Genomic DNA, 20,814 nt, shown 5'->3' with positions numbered 1-20,814 from the left:
GAAGCGGACCGCTGCCTGACCGGGCCCATGGATTGATCCGCAAAGCGGGGAACCCTGGATTATCAAAAAGAAAAAAAAAATTTATATATATGGTATGTAAAAGGTTAAACATTTTTAAAGTTTGAAAGTTATAAATAAGTGTTGGATTTTAGTTTTAGGTAAATTAGAAGTAATTATATTTAAAATTAATGTTTGAAGTTTAATATTTACTAGATTTTAATCCGCGCACCCGCGCGGATGTATTTTCAAAAATATATTGCTATTTGTTTTCATGTCAATATTAAGACTGGACAAAAAATTCAAATCCGAAGAATCGAACTGAACCCGATCCGAAAAAGTAGTATCAAATCTGAACCGAAATTGATCAAATATCTGAATTATTCAAAATTCTAGTATTCAGAGAACCAAAACCAAACCGAAGTATTTTTAGTATCCAAATGTATTCGAAATAGATATATAATTAATTTATATAAAACGTCCATAATATATATGATATTTTTAATTTGGTTTTAATACTTGAAAATATAGACAAATAGTAAAAAGTAAAATCTAAAATACTTAAAGTATACTCAAAACACCAAAATACTTGAAAATTATTGATTTTCTATCCAAATATTTAAACCAAACCAATTTATATGTTAATTTAGGTATTCTTACATATGTTAGTCAAATTATATGCAAAATATTATTTATAAATTTTGAGAAAATTAAAGCATATAATGAATTTTAAAAAATTTAAAATAATTTAAATGGATTATCCGAACTTGAACTGAACCTGTAAAGATCAAAATCGAACTCGGACCAAAATTTAGAAATATTCGAATAGGGCTGAAATTTTTTGACCCCGGAAACCCAAAACCCAAAAATGCCCGAATCGTACCTGAACGTCCATCCTTAGTCACTATTATTTATCATATATGTGTCATCATATAATTAATCGTATTTTATATGTACTGTCGTATAAATAATCATAAATTTAATAGTATTTTATACGCACCATCATATAAATAATCACATATATTATATTTTTAAAACTTAATGTGAAATATAAAAACTCTAATTTAAGTTGTTATATTAAATTGGGTTTTGTATTGTATTTTTTCTTATATATATTAAAAACGATTTTTTTAATAATTATTAGTGGAAAATATTTTAATAAAATTCAATTTTTGAATATATGTATATTTCTCAATTTTTGGATACAAATCAATATTAAATTATCTTCTTGATTTGAAATATGTATATAAATTTTAAATTTTGTTTATGATTATTTTAGGCAAAAAAATTAAGTAATTAAATTGATCCATTTTTCGTATTTTTTTAAACGGGTTCAGATAGATATTTTCTGATAATATAATGAACTTTCAATTTTTCTTAATAGCATAAACTTTTTTTTTTGGTAAGTGACAGGGGAAGAGAGTCCCCTGCTCTTTTATTTAAAAACTAAAAACAACTACAAGCAAACATTCCGAGGCCTAGAGACCCCGTTCGAGTCCTCCAACAAAACAGAAACTACAGACTCCGGAACAGTTTCAAAGAAATGCAAACCAAATGGTAAAGAAAACGCATAGATAGCTAATCCATCGGCAAGATAATTAGCCTCCCTATACACATGAGAGATTTTGACTAGCCAGTCTCTTGATATAAAGCCATAGCACAAACGTACTAGGAACGACAAGGGATGAGCATCATGAATCCCTGTCTGAAGAAAACCCACCACACACTCCGAGTCCACCTCCAACTCCAACCTTCTAATGCCACGATACCATGCAAAGTATAGCCCATAATATACTCCCCACAACTCTGCTAACCGGGCCGAACAAACGCCAATATTCAGCGCAAAACCCCCTTTCCACTCCCCGTGCTCATCTCGTATGACGCCTCCAGCAGTAGCTAATCCAGGATTGCCTCTCGAAGCCCCATCCATATTCAACTTGAGCCATCCACTCGCAGGACGTTGCCATGATATCTGCTTCTGCACACGAACCCCAGCAGCCGAAGAAACTCTCAGATTCTTGTTTGCTAGTGTCACTTCCTTGGCTTTGTCCTTAACAAAATGTACTCTATCCCGACACTTCCCTACTTCACCAAAGACATACCCACATCTCCATTTCCAACACCACCGCACAGTCATTGCAAAGAGTGTTGCCCAAGGATCTCCATTGTAGGATGCGTCGTGAGCGAGATTTTCATATAGCCATTGATGTAGAGATAGACTAAAGAAACGTTGCCTCTTGCTAGGACTGACAATTTTCACCCATATCCCAGCAGCCGCCGAACAATCCCTAAGAGCATGGAGAATAGATTCATCCCCATTCTTGCACAATTGACACACTCCAGTATCACTTAAGTGTCGACGCCTGCGTTCCATATTCGTCATGATAACTTGACGAGATACCAACCACAAGAAGACCCGAACTCTTTCTGGTGCACCAACACTCCATATTCGTTTGTAAAAATCTTCCATGTTTTGTTTCGGAAGCCCATCTCTAGTTAAGAAAGAGTATGCAGATTTCACGGTGAAGAGACCATCTTTATTTGGTCCCCATGACATTCGATCTTTCGCCCCAGTAACATCATCCACCACTACTGAAGCCAATCGCAAACGTATCTGCAGCGGCATGTAAGGCTCCAATACTTGGGTTAACCAACCCGTTCCACTCTGCCATAAGTCTCAGGCTTTTGCCTCCAATAACTGAGTCGGAATAGGTACCATACTCGCTTCTTGTAGTGCCTCATTCATTAACCACTTATCTCTCCAGAACCGGACTGTACGACCATCACCCAGAACCCAACTCACACCAGGTACCACCACTTCTCGAATTCCCAAGATCAAGCTCCTCCAAGTTGGCGACCACGCACCTTTGACTATTAACCATGTTGGATCATGTAGATCACCCACACGAAATTTCTTACGCAATATCTTCACCCATAAACCATCATGTGTACTTAGCAGTCTCCATCCAAGCTTTGCTAGTAACGCAAGATTCATTTCTTTTGCTGTTCTTACCCCCAGCCCACCCTCTCTTTTTGGTTTACAGACGCTCTCCCATGCAACCAGGTGTTGTTTCCGACTTCCCTCACTACTCCCCCATATGAAGGACCTGGCGATCTTATCTATCTGGTCCAAAGTCGATGTCGGCAAGGCTATTGTACTCATCGTATGGACTGGAATTGCTGAGAGAACAGATTTTGTTAAGGTTATCCTCCCTGCCAGGCTCAGGAACTTCCTTTTCCACCCAGCGAGCTTAGCTGAGACCTTCTCAATAACTTCCCCAAACGTCTCTTTATTGATTCTCTTTTGCAGCTCCGGCATCCCTAAATATTTTCCCAGCTCCTTCATACCCTTGATGCCACTCTCATCACTAATTGAGGTTGCAAGATCTCGGTGAACATTCTCAGAGAAAAATATTAGTGATTTTTCTAGGCTTACTTTCTGCCCCGAAGCCTCGCAGAATCTCTCCAAGACACCACGTATTATCCGAATCTGCGATATAGAAGCTTCTGCAAACAAGATCAGATCATCCGCAAAACATATATGTGATAACTCTGGTCCCCCTCTTGATAATCTAATTGGCTTCCATCTCTTTTCTGCCACCGAAAATTCAATCTGGTGACACAACCTTTCCATGCATAAGACAAAAAGATATGGGGACAAAGGATCCCCCTGTCGCAGTCCACGCTGGGGCGTAAACGTTTCTGTTCTTTCTCCATTCTACAACAAGCTCATTCCAGGGTTTTTAACACATTCCATGATCCATGTAATCCATATTCGTGGGAGCTTCGCAGCATGCAGAGTATCCTCAAGGAAGTCCCATCGAATCCGATCATAAGCTTTCTCGAGATCTAGTTTGAGAAGCATCCACCCCTTACGCCCCTTCTTTCTTCTCATTGAATGCACCGCTTCCTGAACAACGACAATATTATCGCTACTTAGTCTACCCGGTATGAAACTAGCTTGTGCTGGTCCAATCAGTTTCGACATAAGATTCTTTAGTCGCATCACCATCGCCTTTGTTACGATTTTAAAGAGGACATTACACAAGCTAATAGGGAGAAACTGCATAATTCTCTCAGGTTTAAGAACCTTCGGTATAAGTACCACCATCGCGTCATTCATACCCACCGGAAGAACCCCTGAAGCGAAGAACTCCAAGCCAAACTTGGTTACTGAATCTCCCACGACATCCCATGACTCTTGATAGAACACAGGTTGGAATCCATCAGGCCCTGGGGCTTTAAATTTGCCCATAGAGCGAGCCGAAGCTTCCACATCTACTGCTGAGAAAGGTTTACTCAACAACTCTAAGTCATCACGTGTAAATTCCGTGAAGCCTTGCTGGGGGAGATTTTCCGTGTCAAGGTTAATGTCCTCCGTAGAGTACAATCTCTTATAATAGGCAATAGCCAGCTTCTCCAACTCTTCTGGCTGATCTATCCAACGGCCATCGTCACCTTTTAACATTTCAATTCTATTTCTCTTCCGTCGCACTATCGTATTTGTATGGTAGTACTTTGTGTTTCTATCACCAAAGACTATCCATTTATCCCGTGACTTCTGATACCAGAGTATTTCCTCATGTTCCAGAACCACATCCAAGTCCTTTAGCAAAGCCGTTTCCCTTACCAGCAAGTTATCATCGGGGTTCGTCTCCAACTCCGCCTGGACCCTTTTGATCTCCTCCAGCAATTTTTCTTTTCTTGCATTCACATCCCCGAATATTTCTCTGGTCCATTTCTTGAGCTTCCTTCTCAAATGATCCAGTGCATCCGGAGTACTCATCTCTCCATCCCAAGAGGCCACTAAAAGCTCCTTGAAACCTTCGTGTTTAAGCCATGCCGCTTCAAATCTAAACGGCCTCCTCCTCGGGTTACCTTTTTGTTCCGGCGCAAGCTGCACATATAATGGTGCGTGGTCAGATGCTAGAAAAGGAAGATGAGAGACCACTGCCTCCTGCCATCTCACCCTTGTCTGAGCATTACACAACACCCTATCCAAACGCTTAGCTACAAAGTTCCGCGTCTCCTTCCCTCTCTTCCATGTGAACGAGTTGCCTCGGAATCCCATATCTACCAGGGCTAACTCATTAATCCATTCTCCAAAAGCCAACGAGTCTGGTGAAAGTCTCCCATTACCACCAGTTCTCTCATCCAATCTCAGAATAGTATTAAAATCACCACCCACCAACACCGGCTCATCAATACTTTCTATCACACGTTTTAACTGCCCCCAAAGTCCACTTCGACGACTCACTGTTGGTGCAGCATAAACAACAATCAGATGGATCACTTCCGATCCTATCATTACTCGAGCATGGATGAACTGCTCTGATGACTCCAAGACCGTAATCACACCAGCCTGATCTCTCCACAGTAACCAAATTCCACCACTCTGACCAGTTGCATCAACTCGGAAAGAGTTATCAAACCCCAAATTTTGGCAGATCCTTCTTGCTTTATCCCCACCTGCATGGGTCTCAAATAACGCAAGAAAATCTGTGTTATACTTCTTCAAAATGTATCGAATAGAACGTCTGAAATTGGGTTTATTTGCCCCCCCCCCCCCCCCCCCCCCGGCAATTCCAGAATAAGCAATTTATCATCTTTAATATGATTTGATCCAATCGAACTACCGGGGCACCCTGTTATGCGAGGGACAAGACCCTCTCTTCCCCCTGCGAGCTATTCAGTGTATCAGTTTCTCGCTGTTCCTTCTCACTGATACTCACATCCATTGGGTTCTCCAATTCCTCATCCCACAGCTGCATACGAGGCATGAAACCAACCTCCTCACCTCTATCACTGAAAACTCCACTCGATCTCCCAACATCAGCATTCTCCACTCTCAAACGCTTCCCCGACTCTGATAAACAAACTTCTCTCTTGGTTGGTCCAAACACTAAACCCCTCACCGGCCTATTATTAATCTTTTTGGTCTTACTTCTTGCTTCCTCCAGCCCTTTCTTATTTCCGGTCCCTCTCATTTTAGGTCCCCCCTTTAGGTTAGTTGAAACACTCTTGTTCCCACCAAAAACTAGAGTTTCCTTTCCATGCACGGTTCCCTTCGTCTTCTCGTTTTGTATATTCATATTCTGGTTCTCTTTATCCTCCTCCTCGTTTACTACCTCCTTACTTGATTCCTCTCCACTCGTGACCATCTCCAAGCTTCCATACTTATTTGACAGCGCAATCGTCTCTCTACGACCCGCCTCCACTGCCAATTCTCTTGTTGTTGCACTTGCCATTCGAGGTTGTGAGGGCATTGTTCTTCTCGGACCTCTCGCCTGAACAAAGCCATCTCCCTGCACTTGTTGGGCTTGTTTCGGTGAAGAGTATGCCAGTAGCGGCGTTTCCGTTTGGGTTACTGGATTGGCCATTCTTTCCGCGATAGTTCTTGGACACCCATGGACCAGATGACCATAGATCCCACACTTAGAACAGATTTCCGATAAACCCTCATAGGCTACAAAATATCTCTCCCCATTTATCAGAACTGTTCCCTTTAAAGGCTTTGCAAGATTAACTTCGACACAAACTCTCGCAAACCTGGCTCTCTCAAAATTCAATGTAGTCAAGTCCACACGTATTGGTTTACCCAATCCTTTGGCAATTCCCATGAGAATCGATCGATGATAGAAGTTCACGGGAATATTGGTCAGTCTGATCCAGACCAGTGTTGTCACAATATCGTCTCTTAACGGGTCAAACTCCGGTGACCAGGCTTTCACCATAAGATAACTACCAAACACCCTCCATGTACCTCCTGTCAACGCCTCCAAGTACTCGCTCTCCTTCTCAAAACGAACCATGAAGAATTGACGAGGTAGATCCATCACATACATCGCACCCGTCGGGCTCCATAACTCTTTTAGCTTCTTCCTCAAGGCAGCGATCATCACGTTTCTTCCCAAAACCCTAACCACCATACACTGTTTCCACATCCCATTCATCGCTTCTAGCACCTCCGACGCTATCGTAATAGATGGTTCCCCATCCTCCCCATTCGGAAACTCAACTCTGAGTCTTTCCGATACGAAGGCATCATCAATCAAGCTCTCCGGCACCGGCATACCACCCTCGCTCGTACCCACAACCTTCGCGACCCATGAAATTTCCTTATCCGGCGGATCCCCTGGCGGTCTCGCTCTCGCATCCAGCATGGTCGCGTCCTCCTCCGTCCCCTTAGCATCACTTTTCGCCAAAACCCTAGAGTCACTCATCGCCACCTTCTACTACTCTAGTCTTAATAGCATAAACTAATTACTTTTTATAATATACTACTATCCAAAATAAAATATTTATGTAAATTAATATGTTATCCTTTTAAAATATTAGACATGTCTCTAAGTTTAATAATATTGACAATAAATTCCATTTCTATATTTATTTTTAATTTTTGGTTGTATTCTTATAATTCAAAAATAACTTTCTACGTTTTAATAAAACATGTATATTTTATATTTTAATTCATTTAAAGATTGTACTTTCATTTTAATAAATTTAAACAGAAAGGTTAGATTAGCTGTGAATCATTAATTATAAAATCATCATTTTGTTAGATATATAGAGATTTTAGGAATAAGTTAAAAATATGTTAGGAACTGTTAGGGAATATATGTTTCTTTTTATAAATCAAATCAATAGCAATATTCAAAAGCTTTATAAAAAGAAAGTTTATATTAAATGTATCTCGTTAATCGTAAAAGTTTGAAGTTTATCTTGGCGTTACTCACCTTCTTAATAAGTCCAGCCATCTCTGTTCCGACCCAACCTACATCTAACTTCCGGTCAACGTTGGGTGTCAGCGCTAGTAAATTGTTTAAAGTTGAATTATTATTTTTTTGAAATGAAACGCATATAATATAATTTCAAGTTGTAATCATTAAGTTCAAATGCAACAAGAAGTCATTTTAATTTCAAACATGTCGGTAAAAACTTGGTTGATGTTGTTGACAAATTAGCCAAGGAAGCTAGAGTTAATAACAAACCTTATGTAATTTCTTGGCTATATAATTAAGCTGTTGTACTCAACTTTTAAAGTAATAAAAATTGAAAAAGTTGACAAAAAAGATCATTAAGTTCAAACATCATCATTGTGGGGCTTTTAATGGTTCTTTCTTCCTATGATATCACGCCATTGGATAAGTTAGGTTATCAGGATATCTCTAACTTCATTCTATTTCTCATTTTAAGATAGAATTTAGAATAAAAATATTTTAATGGTATTTTATTTTTACTCTATAATAAAGTGAAAATATGTTTACTCCAAATATAAACTAATTTATTGATCTTTTGTTTATTATTCTATTTTTTACTTTAAAATAGAATACTATTGGACAAACTTTAATTTTATTATAGAATTACTCTATTTTACTATTAGAATGAAGCTTTAATTTTATTATAAAATTACTCTATTTTACAGAAAAATAAAGTAAACCACCAGATAAAAGTGAAGAATAAAGTCCCGTTTTTTTGTGCTCTGTAATGCGGCTGATGAAACCAGGCAACATTTATTCTTTGATTGTCCCTTTAGTCGAGCTATTTGGTCTCATTTTACAGCTAAAGCAGGTGTGGTTGCTCCCATCCCGTTTGACAACTCCATCTGCTGGCTGAACAATGCCTCAAGAAATAAAAACCTTCTCCTTATCCTCAAGCTCTTGTTCCAAGACACAGTCTATATGGTGTGGAAGGAAAGGAATGCGAGGATCCATAGCCAGAGCTCAAGGTCACCAGACTCGATTATCTCGGAGATTCAATCCATCATTTGCTGCCGACTTGACCCGCTATCAAGAGAGCAGCGAAACATTCCATCAGGTGTTACTTACCTCGGTACATGGTTCTCGGTTTTTCAACCGGACTAAAAGCCTCTTCTCCTTTTTATTGTTCCGTTTGAAGTAGGTATGCATGTGTGTTTTGTGTAAGACTTTTTAATTTTTAATGAATATGGAATTCCAAAAAAAAAAATCCCATTTTTTTTAGCAACAGTGTGAATTTATAGTGTCGAATAAACCGAGTGATTTTCAAAAAAAAAAAAACCCACGTGATTTTCTCTGTTGAGGACGTTGTATTAAAAGCCCATGTGCATTTTCTTTGAAAACGTCGACGTTGTCACAATGCAGGCTGGACTAGATATAATATTCTATTGGTTAAGGTATTTTGCCCATACATGTAGCATAATTTTTTTACAAATATTAATAAAAATTATATATTATCAATTTAAGTACCATTAAAATGTATTATTGTTCATACAATCACAATCAAATGATTAATTATAAATAACAACAAATTCTTTATATGTAGAATTGTTTTCATCATGACATAAATAGATTTTATTACGATAATAAACTTAAAACATTCATGCGTTTCAAATATTTATTAGTAAACTAAATATCAAATTCTTTACATATGACAAAAAATTTCAGTATAACACTATTGCATAAAATTAATTTGAAAACAGTATCCAATATATATATATATATATATATATATCTTTTTATTTTAAAATATGATGTAAAGTATTTTTTTGGATAACACAATATAAAAAATTATATTATGATAATTACCGAATTTGAATGAAATTCGTTTTTAAGTTATGGTTAATTATATATTAATAAATTATTTTTCCATTAAAATTAATAAAAACTTTATAATTAGATAATGATAATTATCAAATTGATGAAATTCGTTTTTTATTTATGGTTAATTATCTATTAAAAATCTAGTTATTCATGAACGAAATAAAAATTTTAGTCATTATAACTTTTAACATGACCGCTAAGAGACAGAAACTTTTCCCAAGACAATAGTATTAATAAAAAATCTCGAATCCGTTAACTCCTAAATCTGTATTAATAATTTAATATTGGTTAAAAAAACTTTTCTTAACGATTACTCCATTGTTTTATAAGAAATGTGCTTAAATTATTTGCATAAATATTAAAATGGTTAAATTTATATTTATTATTAAGTAAAACATTATTATGTTTGATTTTTATTTAATGGGCTTAAAACAAAAAAATAGAATATATATAATATGTGTATTAAAATTTTAAATAACATTTATAATAAAAATATATTCTCTCTGTTCCGAAAGGATCTATATCTTAGCTAGAAAAAAATGTTTCAAAAATATATATTTTTTACATTTTAATATATTATTTAATGATAAATTGTAAACTTAAAAAATAATTATGTTTATTAAAATTCTATTGGTCAAAAGTTATTGGAAATAGTAAATTACAAAATAATGCATTAAACCAAAATTTGATATGTTATTTTAATATATATGAAAATTCTAAAATGTAGATCTTTTGGAATAAATAAACATTTTAAAATTTAAAATGACTTAATAAATTTTAAATTTTAAATTGGTAATATGGGTTTAAATACAGCAAGATAAACCTCTCAGCTACATCAAGCTCCATTTTTGTGGTGGATCTCACGCTTTTGATGACCCTATATGGGCTTAATGCAAAATCGACTCAAAATTTTAGGCCTGCTAGGTATATTTATTCCCATGCACATGGTCTTTGCTAAAAAGGTGATTCTTTATTCCAATTGCAATATCAAAGTTTCCACATTTCTTTTAATCTGTAACGTTTCAAACTTTCAGTACATCAAAATAGATTGCTTAAGAAAAGAGAAGAAAAGCTTGTTTATGCACATAACCGATCCTGAACATATTCATACTATTCCCCCTATCTATATAAATCCCCTTCAGCTCTTACTCGTCATACTCAGAAATTTAAGCAAAAAATGTCTAACAAGCAAAGTTTTGTTTTCCTCAACGAAGTGAAACTCTACAAAGACAGTTCGAGAGTACACGTCAAGGAGTGACAAGGTATGCCATTTTAAAGACAATTTTAAGTAGTGAACTACTTAATCTCTTATAAGTAATCGTTTTGTATGATGTAAGTAGATTCGAGTAGGTTATATGAATAAAATCATGTGGTTTTTTATCTAATAAATTATTTGATTATTGCAGATTTCACTAAAGCAAGGATCTGGATTGTATGTTTAGGAGGAACTCAGACTGATTTCATTCTTTCGTTTTAGCAACATTTATATTTTAGTGAACTAATGCTTTTATTTTTCTAAGTATTCATGTTTTAGATAAACTAAAAATTACCGTCCAATATTATATCAAACACAGAAATTCAAGTACCATTAATACAGCAATAATCAGTGACAAGCCAAGCAGAAATTGTAAGGCAAATGTTCAATCTTAGTTCTAACCGATGCTGTTTCGAAATTGATTTCTTTTTATTACTAACTTAATTTTAATTTGAGTACTAAAAAGGCGAAAGTATATTTCTAACTTTTTTCCTAACCTCTTTTCTGGATGATGTTTGGAATATATATGTGTTTTGATCTCCAACACACACGAATGTACATTCTCTCTTTTCCGACATATATCTTACTGTCTAAAAAAAGACACAGATATTGTGAATATTACTAATATGTTAGTTCATACCCAAAGAGTAAAAAGAAAGACTGAAATATAATTAACTAACCTGCACAGTTAGTCCAATATATGATCAAACAGTTTGTCGTTCAATGTCTATGTGAGCTTAGGCATTATCTTGGTGGAGATCTGCCCAGTTAAACCAATATGGTACTGTTAAAACATTTCTAAACAAAGCATTAGTTCAATGGAGATTTGCAATATTCCAGTGAAAATTACAGGAAAAAATGATACCTAACCTGCTTATTATCTATAGAGATTCGATCTACATCGTCTTATTATCTCTCTCCCTTTCTTCCTCTTTGTCTTCAATGTTTCGTGTCAGTTTCTCTTGTTACCTTCGTATGTTAATTCTGACTATCTCGAATCATATATGTTGGAAATCTATTTGTATTCTTCACTTAACTTTTGTGTACGAGGTGAGCTTGATCAGCCATTGATGATCTTGCATGTTTAATCAACACCTTCTATAGAGATTATTTTTCATCTTCGATTTGAAGTATATATCCTTCAACACAGCTATGATCAACATGATTTGGATCTAATCTATCTCAGTAACAAAACAAAACCCAAATTTTGATATAGAAATCTGTTGTTAGATAAATACGAAACAAACTCCAAACCTTGAGATCGAAGCTATATTGACGGATGATCTTCAAATACTGCTCCAGTTTAGGCTTCTATACATAAGCTCTGTCGATCTCTATGTCTGCGGTTCCCTGAGGAGAAGAGAAAGTTGATGAAGATTTACTCTGTTTTGATAGGAAAAATCATCTTTTTTGTTACGACAACAGTTTGTGTTTTTCCCGGAAGAAAAACTAACAGACACCTAATAGGTTTAGTTTTATTTAAATAAAGATTACTACCGCCCAAAGTACCATTATTATTTGTTTTGGGGTTTTGTATCATTGATATTACTTCTTTTATGAAAATCATTTATAGATATATACTCATGTTTTAAATGTATTTAGAATAAATCAAGAATAATATGTACCTTATTTATATACTTTATATTGACTATTCTTAAGAGTTATTAACAGTGATATACTAGCCTCTCAATTCTTCAGTAAAAAATCAATTCAAAAATTTGACTAAATTGTTTAAGGTATATAACTTTGTAAAACTCTTGCTACGGTGTTTATGGTTCACAAAATTTCATTGACGCCCCTGTTACAATATAATAATGAGATACAATGATTAAACAGTATACTTAATTAGTAAAACTGAAACCATTAGATTGATTTTTGAAAATTTTATATATATCATAAAAACAAAGACCCGCCCAGTCGGGCATGTTATGATCTAGTTTCTTTTAATCTGTAACGTTTCAAACTTTCAGTACATCAAAATAGATTGCTTAAGAAAAGAGAAGAAAAGCTTGTTTATGCACATAACCGATCCTCAACATATTCAAATGAAACATTAGCTTTGGGCTCCCAAAATTTTCCGAGTTAATAAATAAGAATATAGGTTCCTAAACTGTAAAAGAAAAAAAAACGTTTGCAAAAGATTTTACTAAGTTTTTTAGAACCCTTTAAATTTTGGGGCCGGCCCTTATGTTGAGCAGCAACCCGCTTTCTTGACGGCTGAAACATCATCTTTGCTTCCAACATTAATCATCTGTCCTTTAGGCAAAGCAGTGGTCGGATCATCTCCACCTTCAAGAGCATTCTTGCTAACAACTCTGTAAATCTGAGTGAGAACCTCTGTGAAAGCGTTTTCGACGTTTAACGCTTCCAGTGCTGAAGTTTCCATGAAGAAAGTGTTCTCTCTCTCTGCAAAAGCTTTCACTTCTTCTGTGGGGATGGCTCGAAGGTGACGCAGATCAGCTTTGTTACCTACAAGCATTATCACAATGTTTGCGTCTGTGTGGTTCCTTAGCTCCTTTAACCATCTTTCAACGTTCTCGAATGTTACGTGCCGTGTTACGTCGTAGACCAATAAAGCACCAACGGCTCCTCGGTAATAAGCACTCGTGATTGCTCTATACCTAATTGCAAATACTCTCTTAGGTGAATGCAACATATACGAGAAATGTTTGCAAGAAATTTTATTTGGGTTATTGGTTTAGCTTTTTTCATTTTTGATTTCTTGGTTTTAAAGAATCTAAAACCAAATACACTGCCATTTTTTTTTGAAAGTTGGCTTTATACACTGCCATTTTATCGTGTCATTTTGGTTATATATATGAAGAAGTTTGATACTCCTTTTCTAAAAGACGTATTTTTGTTTCACACATTAAGAAAACATATAAATTTTGATAATATTTTCATAATTTTAAACCGTTAGTTATTTAAAAAAAAAAAGATAATTTCTAAATTTATATTTTACCTTTTTTTTAACGTCTCGACTAGTATGTAAAAATATATTTTAAGACTAGTAATTTTTATATAATTTTTACCATAGACTAAAATGGTAAAAGATAATATATTTTACCATTTTAACTAGTAAAAATTACATAAAATAGTAAACGTGTATATTTTGAAATATAATTTTATTTTAAAATGTTTATTTTTCTTAAACAGAAGAAATAATATTTATGTCATATCATGAAATCAAGTTTTAGTTAATATAAAAATTATATGAAGCTTCAGTTATTCTCTTTAGTTAAGACTAAAATGGTGTCGGTTTTAGATAATAACCAATCTAACTAGATAAAATAATTTTGGTTTAATGTAGATTACCTTTCTTGGCCGGCAGTATCCCATATTTGAGCTTTGACAATCTTGTCGTCGACTTGAATGCTTCGTGTGGCGAATTCAACGCCGATGGTCGAGCGTGAGTCGTGGCTGAAGTCATTTTTGGTGAATCGGGAAAGCAGATTTGATTTTCCAACACCGGAATCTCCTGTTAAGACAACTTTGAACAGGTAATCATAATCATCCTCAGATTTATATGCTCCCATGTCTGATCGATAACCTTTTTGCCAATATGACGTTTTCTCAGATAAAAATATCCAACATAGATTGTTTGGCTGTTCCTAGAACTTTGGATGAAAAGGAAATCTGTACTCTTCAAATTGTTTTCCTTTTTGAGTTTTGTTTATTTTATATCTTATAACTCTGACGTTTCCTAAATTGGAGAAGAGACCAATGTTTACGAATGTTGAATTTATGATGAGACCAAGATGATTCAGAGAATCAAGGACTCTCATCTATTTTACTTGTCATATCAATTTTTGGGATAAATCTAAATATATACTTTTTGTGATGATCTTTTGCTTAGGCTTCTAGCTTAGTTTTTTAACCTCAAGATGTGAGTCCTAAAAATATGGAAATGAATATATTTGGAGAATCAAATTAGTGACTAAATAGATATAAAGATATATTTAAGAACTGTGTAAGTGAATCCAAAGCATGATCGAGTCATGTTCAAAAGAGCCCAAAAAGATAAAAAAGAAAAAGATTTGAATATAAGATATAAGATAGTTCATAAATAATTTACCCTAAAACAAGAAAGTAAATATCTGAAATTGTTCTAGGAGATCACTAGTTATTCATATCAACGTGACTGTCAAAAGCTCTGTTCCTGATCACTTTGATATGTTACGTATTTCTTTGTAGCAAATTAATTTATAGGGGGTAAATATTTTGTACTTAATTCAATTTGAACATACGGATCTAAATTGTTTAAAATCATTTCCAGTGGAAGTCTCTTATGTGATTATTTAATAAAATGAAAATTAACAATATTCTAGTAGACGGATATTTCAGATAAAATATATCTTAAATCCAAAAAGGAATGTTTATCTCAATTATTCGAGATATTCATTAAAAAGGAATGTTTATCTTAATCACTAAACATAACACATGATGTAACGCCGGCCTAATTGCCTTTCATTTGGATTATGATTTCACTATGTGCTATAGATGGTATGTTAATTTTTGGAAACTCGAAAATCATGCCTATGACCATAACATTCATTCCTAGAAATCGAGATATTACAATTCACTTCCACTTCAAAATACAGCGTTTTGTTAAGCATCCTGACATGCCTCAAAATATCTCTCGGATTAGAACTAAGACAACTAACAAGCTTTGATATCAGTAACACTCCGACAACCTACATTTAATGGGTAATTTTACACGTCCACTAACTCGGTTTGTGGGTTATATTCCGTTCGACAAGTGTTGTATTAGTTTTACAGAATCTCAAAAAACTTATTTATTGACCATGTAATCACTACATAATCTTTTTAATATTTTGATCTCATTCACACGAAATCATAAATCATAAATCATTTTCCAATGTATTACCTATTCTTCCATTATTTCAAATCAAATGATTTTAACTCTTTAATTTTTTTGGATGTGAGACCAAAAAGATAAGTAGATTTATCTATATCAATTATTTTAAAGCCTTTCAACAATGGAGCATTACACCTAATTTACTTTCACACTGGGCAATGCGAAGCTTCTACATTACTCATCACCTTAGTATCATTTAACAATTCCCCGTATTTATAAAAGATCCAGACGAAGAAACAAAAGCATTATAGATTAAATGAAATCAATACGAAACGCGCACAACAAAATATTGGTCAACAATCCGTCATACATCACACCGTACCGTCACAAAACCAATATGTGAATGTTGTCCCAAACTCATACATCACACCGTACCGTCACAAAACCAATATTTTCTAAAATGTAACATTTAAGCGTCGTACGAGATATATATAGTGAAAGAAAGAGACAGTTCTTTAATTCATCTTCAAATCCATATCTCTCACACGGCTAGATCTGCAAAGGTAAAAAGGATACTCAAAATTAACTACATACATAAGTATACATTATATACACACACATGCATGCACAACCTCCAAAATATATTACTAGAATTTATACTACAAAAGTCAAAAAACACGAAGGCCAAAAAGGAAAAAAAATGCCCCAATGAATGCTCCAAAGCAGCAAAATAGGTACTCCCTCCATTTCACAAAATTGTATATTCTAGAGAAAATTTTTATTTCAAAAATATCTATTTTTTACATTTTCAATGTATATTTCATTAACTAATTGTAAATTTAAAAAAAAATTGTACTGATTGAATTTTTATTGGCTTAAAATTATGAAAACAAAATATTCACAAAAATATGTAAACTTAATCTGTTTTATGAAAATGTGTGAAAAATCTAGAATGTGTAATATTTTGAAATAGAGGGAGTATGTAACTAAATTAGACGAGTCAACATTGTTGACCTAAGCCAAACAACATGTCTCTAGCATGCAGTTATCCATTTTAGATCCCAATGAAGAAATAAACTATACTACTACAGATCTGTAAACGAAGTTTATATAGCCATTAAATAATGATTTCTTGTACTAGGTGTATAATCTAACCTATAAAAGTATCGAGCTATTGAAGTGAATGTATAAACGTTAATTAGCGTAACTAAGAGGCTAAGAGAGAAAACAAAACCAGATAGTAGGAGGCTCCATGTTGAAGAGGCTGAAGTGCGACGCCATATTCATCAGTGGCAATGGGCTGACCCGCAGAATTGATGAGAAAAAACCTCTTCTCCGAATGCATCTCTCACATTGAACGGTCCGGGGCTCACTTCAAACTCCATTTCGTTGATAAACACACTTATTCTTGTGCCAACTGCTTTACATTTCATTATTTCATGTTAGCATCATGAATGTATGTTAGCACTATCTATATATATAGAAAACTTCAAACAAACTTATTTTTACGAAAGAGGGAAAGAGTATACAAATAAATAATCATTGTTCATACTAAGAAACATAACGTTTTTTTTTTGTTGTTCAATAAAAGAGAGGCTTTTTATTGATCAACTAGATGATTACCCGCACCTTGTGCGGATTAATTTAGTTTTAGTGTTATTTTGTAGTTTAAATGTAAATTATTAAATTTGATACAAATTTTGAGTAAATTATTTAATTTCAGTATTTGTAATGATCATTATGCATTAAATTCTACTCCTTTTTTCATCTTTGCATTTATAAGTGTATATTTTGGATACAAAATTTATCACTACTAACAACCAATTTATGATTAGGAAACTTGAATTTGAAATTAAACACTTATTGTAGTTGTAAATTAAAAAGACCTCACCAGCAATAAAATATTAGAAACAATCACGGCTAAGAAAACATCAACAAAAATAACAATGACTAATAAGCTTATATATATTATTAACAAATTAGATTTAAGAAACTGTGAGAGACAAAAAAACCAATAACTTATAGAATATACCTTTTTATTTGTTTAGATTATACTTAAATTATTTTATATTATTCAATATTTTATTCTTGTTTTATGTTTCTTTATATTTTTACTAAGTTTCCTATTTCTTTTATAGATTATTTCTATAAGATTTAATATTTTGGTTTTAGTACATTGTTGTGATAATGTTTTGTGATTTTCAAGATCAAAAAATAATTTAATGTTCGGCAACACAATATATATATATATAAGAATTATTTAACCTTTATAATAAAAAAAATTAGTGATTTAGCTAAAAATAAATAATAAATCAATGATTTTGCTAAAACCTAATAAAAACATGACAAATAAGCAAAATTACATAAAATTAAGGAGAACATGACAAGTAAGCAAAATCACTTCATAAATAATAGTATAGATGTGTCCCTTCCACTGTTAACAAACAATTAGTAATGACTCTTTTTGGAAGGAAAATAACAGTATATACTCAACTAACCTTGAACTTGAAGCTGGTCCGTTGATGGTACAATATCAAGAGGATCTGAAGTTGCAGTAGTAGTTGAAGTAATTGGAGGAACATGAAGGATGATGTTATTGTTGTTGTATGAAGTGATTTGATTACTTGTAGTAGCGTAAGGTTGTGGCTGCTGCAACATCTTCATCCTCATTTCTTCATATTCTTCCTCACTCAAGTGTTGGTGATGATAAGTTCCATAAATAACATTACTATTCATGATCTCACTCAGGAGATAATCAGTGCATGGTTCCACTGTTGGAGGAGCCGGTTTCATATCACCGGAGAGAAACCCTAATTGGGATGAGACGTTGATACCTTCAAACGCTACGGCGGTGGAAACCGGGAAAGGAAGTGCATCTTCCGATGGAAACATCCCCATCATTTGACTACCACCCAAAGAGAGATTATTGTTGTTCGTGTCCTTGTTTTTTTGGGGTTTGGTAGACTTGGAGGAAGATGATGAGGAAGAAGATGAAGGCTGCGGCTGAGAGAGGGAGTGTTTATGGAGGAGGCGTAGTTTGTTTTTGCTACGAGACTTACGGTTTTGGAACCAATAGAAAACGCTAGCGTCACCAACTTGGCCGTATTCTTGAAGCTGAGCCCTAATCCTTCGAATCTCCTCTCTTGGTGGATTCACCATTCCTGAGTTAAAGATTGCTTCAAGTATTCTAATCTGCTCTGGCTTCGGATTCCATCTCAGTTTTGGTTCTGGACTCCTCTCCACCTCACACCCTTTAACAAATCACATCTCATCAGATCAGAATTTTTTTTTTAAAAGAAAATATAAAAATGTTTTGGGTTTCAACTGCTAAATATATATATGTAAAAGTGGAAGGACCTGAAAAGGGAGATGATCTGTGGGAAGCAGAAGAAGGCAAGAGAGGAGAGTTGATGTCGTGTTGCCATTGATGGTGATGAGGTTTGGACTTGAACATGCTTGGCCAGTGTCTATTCGAGGAAGCCATAACTGATTTAACTCGACCCAAAGAAGACAGATATATGTGAGTGCATATGATAGTGATTGATGTTGATGTGATGTTTCAAGAGGGAGGAGGAGAAGAGGCAGGGAACAGAATGGCTAATGGGGAAGAAAATGAAAAAGTGTGATTAGGTCAAAAGGGTTACGGCCTCTTTCTCTCCTTCTTATAGTCAGTCTCTCTTCATCTACCTAACCTCTGTACTTGTATTTATGAGTTCATCTCTTTTACAGTTTTACTTATTTAATAATTAATATAGAGTGTATCTCTTCTCTCTTGTATTTTGTATTTATTTATTTTTAGAAAAGCTTTCATATATATATTTTTAAAGTTACAACAGCTGGAATAAACGAAACCAAAAAATCACCAGAAAAATCACAACCCTAAGTGGGCGATACAGTCAATTAGCCACACTTGAAAAAAATAAAAATTTAGCCACACTTGAAAAAGGATACAAAAAGGGATTCCAGCGAAAACCAAACAAATTTGCCGAAACGATACCACCAAGGCGGCCGTCAAGTGGAGCAAAAAAACTTCGCCTGCCAGTAAACCGCAAGATCTAGAATCGAAACGCAACTGCTTTCACCGGAGAGGAACCAAGTCTAAAACGGAGAGGAATAGCGACTAAGAGAAGAAAATAGAAAGCACAGATTCCAAGAGAGCGTACAGAACAGACTGGCTTCTCCGGTATGGAATCAGAGCGAGTATTGACCTAAGCTGCACCCCCACGAGCTCATTCGCCTCCACTGCCAGCGAAAAACCTCACTTCTGAAATGGGCGATACAGTCAATTAGCCCCTCCAAAACAGACATAAGAAAAGAGGGACGAAACCCAGTGGTTTCGAAATAGAACAAACCCTTCATCTACCTGTCTATATGCCGCCTTCTCATCGGAGAATCACCGCAACCATGACGACCAAAACGGAGAAACCTCAAAACGCCATGGATATTCAAGTGGAGAGCCGAGGCAAGCTGATGCATGATACCATATTTTCTTAGTTTTCTCAACAATGCACGTTAGGTTTTTCTTCTTCTTGTTAACATATACTGTACGTATGTTTCTGTATTTATATAATAAAAATTAATAAGAAAAGATTAAAGTGATAAAATAGTAAGTATTCCAAATAAATAAAGCTAAATAAAATATTTTATATTTAAATTTAATATAAAAAATTCTTATTATAAGGAATAAAATTAACGTAATTATTTATTTTTAATTTCAGAATAAACCAATATCTCTATATGTTATTGATGATATGTATACTTAATTTTTGATTTATTAATTTAGTATCTCACATTTATTAAAATTAATTTACATACAAATAATATTTCAAAAATACTTAGATAAGTAACAAATCAAATTTAGAAGAACCAAATATTTACTGAATAATCAAATAGCAAATTTCTAAAGTCAAAATCTAATATTGCTAATATCTAAATAAATGTTATTCGCCAAATATACCACTTTTATTGTACCATATTTTATTTATACTTTAACCAGTATTACTATTAAAATTTTGATAGCAAAGTACCATTAAATTTTTAACTAATTAAACCTAAAATTACTCTCTTTTCCTTCCACATTTTTTCAAATCTCAGATCCACCAAATTAAACGATATCTGGTGATCAAATCCACCGAGATTCGATGACGCTGACGAGTTTTCCG

The 20,814-nt window shown here is 34.2% G+C and overlaps 2 protein-coding genes, 2 long non-coding RNA genes and 1 pseudogene across 7 annotated transcripts; 1 reads left to right on the top strand and 4 right to left on the bottom strand.

Moving 5' to 3' along the window:
* Positions 1-1,453: 1,453 nt before the first annotated feature.
* Positions 1,454-7,220, bottom strand: LOC108845374 (uncharacterized). The gene is given in 3 exon segments (XM_057006393.1): positions 1,454-4,751; positions 4,857-5,466; positions 5,720-7,220. Coding segments are annotated over 3 exon segments (5,409 nt in total).
* Positions 7,221-10,371: 3,151 nt separating this feature from the next.
* On the bottom strand, positions 10,372-12,260 carry LOC130509517 (uncharacterized). Of its 4 annotated transcripts, none has more exons than XR_008943523.1 (5): positions 12,088-12,260; positions 11,704-11,983; positions 11,514-11,617; positions 11,331-11,423; positions 10,372-10,590 (listed from the first exon to the last, which is right to left on the bottom strand). It is a non-coding gene; the product is annotated as an uncharacterized LOC130509517 (long non-coding RNA). The 4 variants fall into 4 exon arrangements; XR_008943524.1 differs by lacking the exon at positions 10,372-10,590 and adding an exon at positions 10,608-10,799; XR_008943522.1 differs by lacking the exon at positions 10,372-10,590 and having other exon boundaries at positions 10,814-11,423.
* Positions 12,261-12,862: 602 nt separating this feature from the next.
* LOC108846565 (ras-related protein RABA1h) lies at positions 12,863-14,458 on the bottom strand. The gene is made up of 2 exons (XM_018619788.2): positions 14,149-14,458; positions 12,863-13,454 (listed from the first exon to the last, which is right to left on the bottom strand). Exons 1-2 carry the CDS (start codon positions 14,367-14,369, stop codon positions 13,019-13,021), a joined length of 657 nt encoding a protein of 218 aa, XP_018475290.1. The 5' UTR covers positions 14,370-14,458; the 3' UTR covers positions 12,863-13,018.
* LOC130509469 (uncharacterized) lies at positions 14,145-14,677 on the top strand. Its single transcript, XR_008943487.1, has 2 exons — positions 14,145-14,333; positions 14,411-14,677. It is a non-coding gene; the product is annotated as an uncharacterized LOC130509469 (long non-coding RNA).
* A 2,182-nt stretch (positions 14,678-16,859) lies between these two features.
* LOC108846840 (WUSCHEL-related homeobox 9-like) lies at positions 16,860-19,301 on the bottom strand (annotated as a pseudogene).
* Between the last annotated feature and the right edge of the window lie 1,513 nt (positions 19,302-20,814).

The sequence above is a fragment of the Raphanus sativus genome, chromosome 3, assembly GCF_000801105.2.
Source record: "Raphanus sativus cultivar WK10039 chromosome 3, ASM80110v3, whole genome shotgun sequence".
Classification (NCBI taxonomy): Eukaryota; Viridiplantae; Streptophyta; class Magnoliopsida; order Brassicales; family Brassicaceae; genus Raphanus; species Raphanus sativus.
The sequence above is the reverse complement of the archived record's forward strand: the minus strand, read 5'-3'. Positions and strand labels throughout refer to the sequence as shown.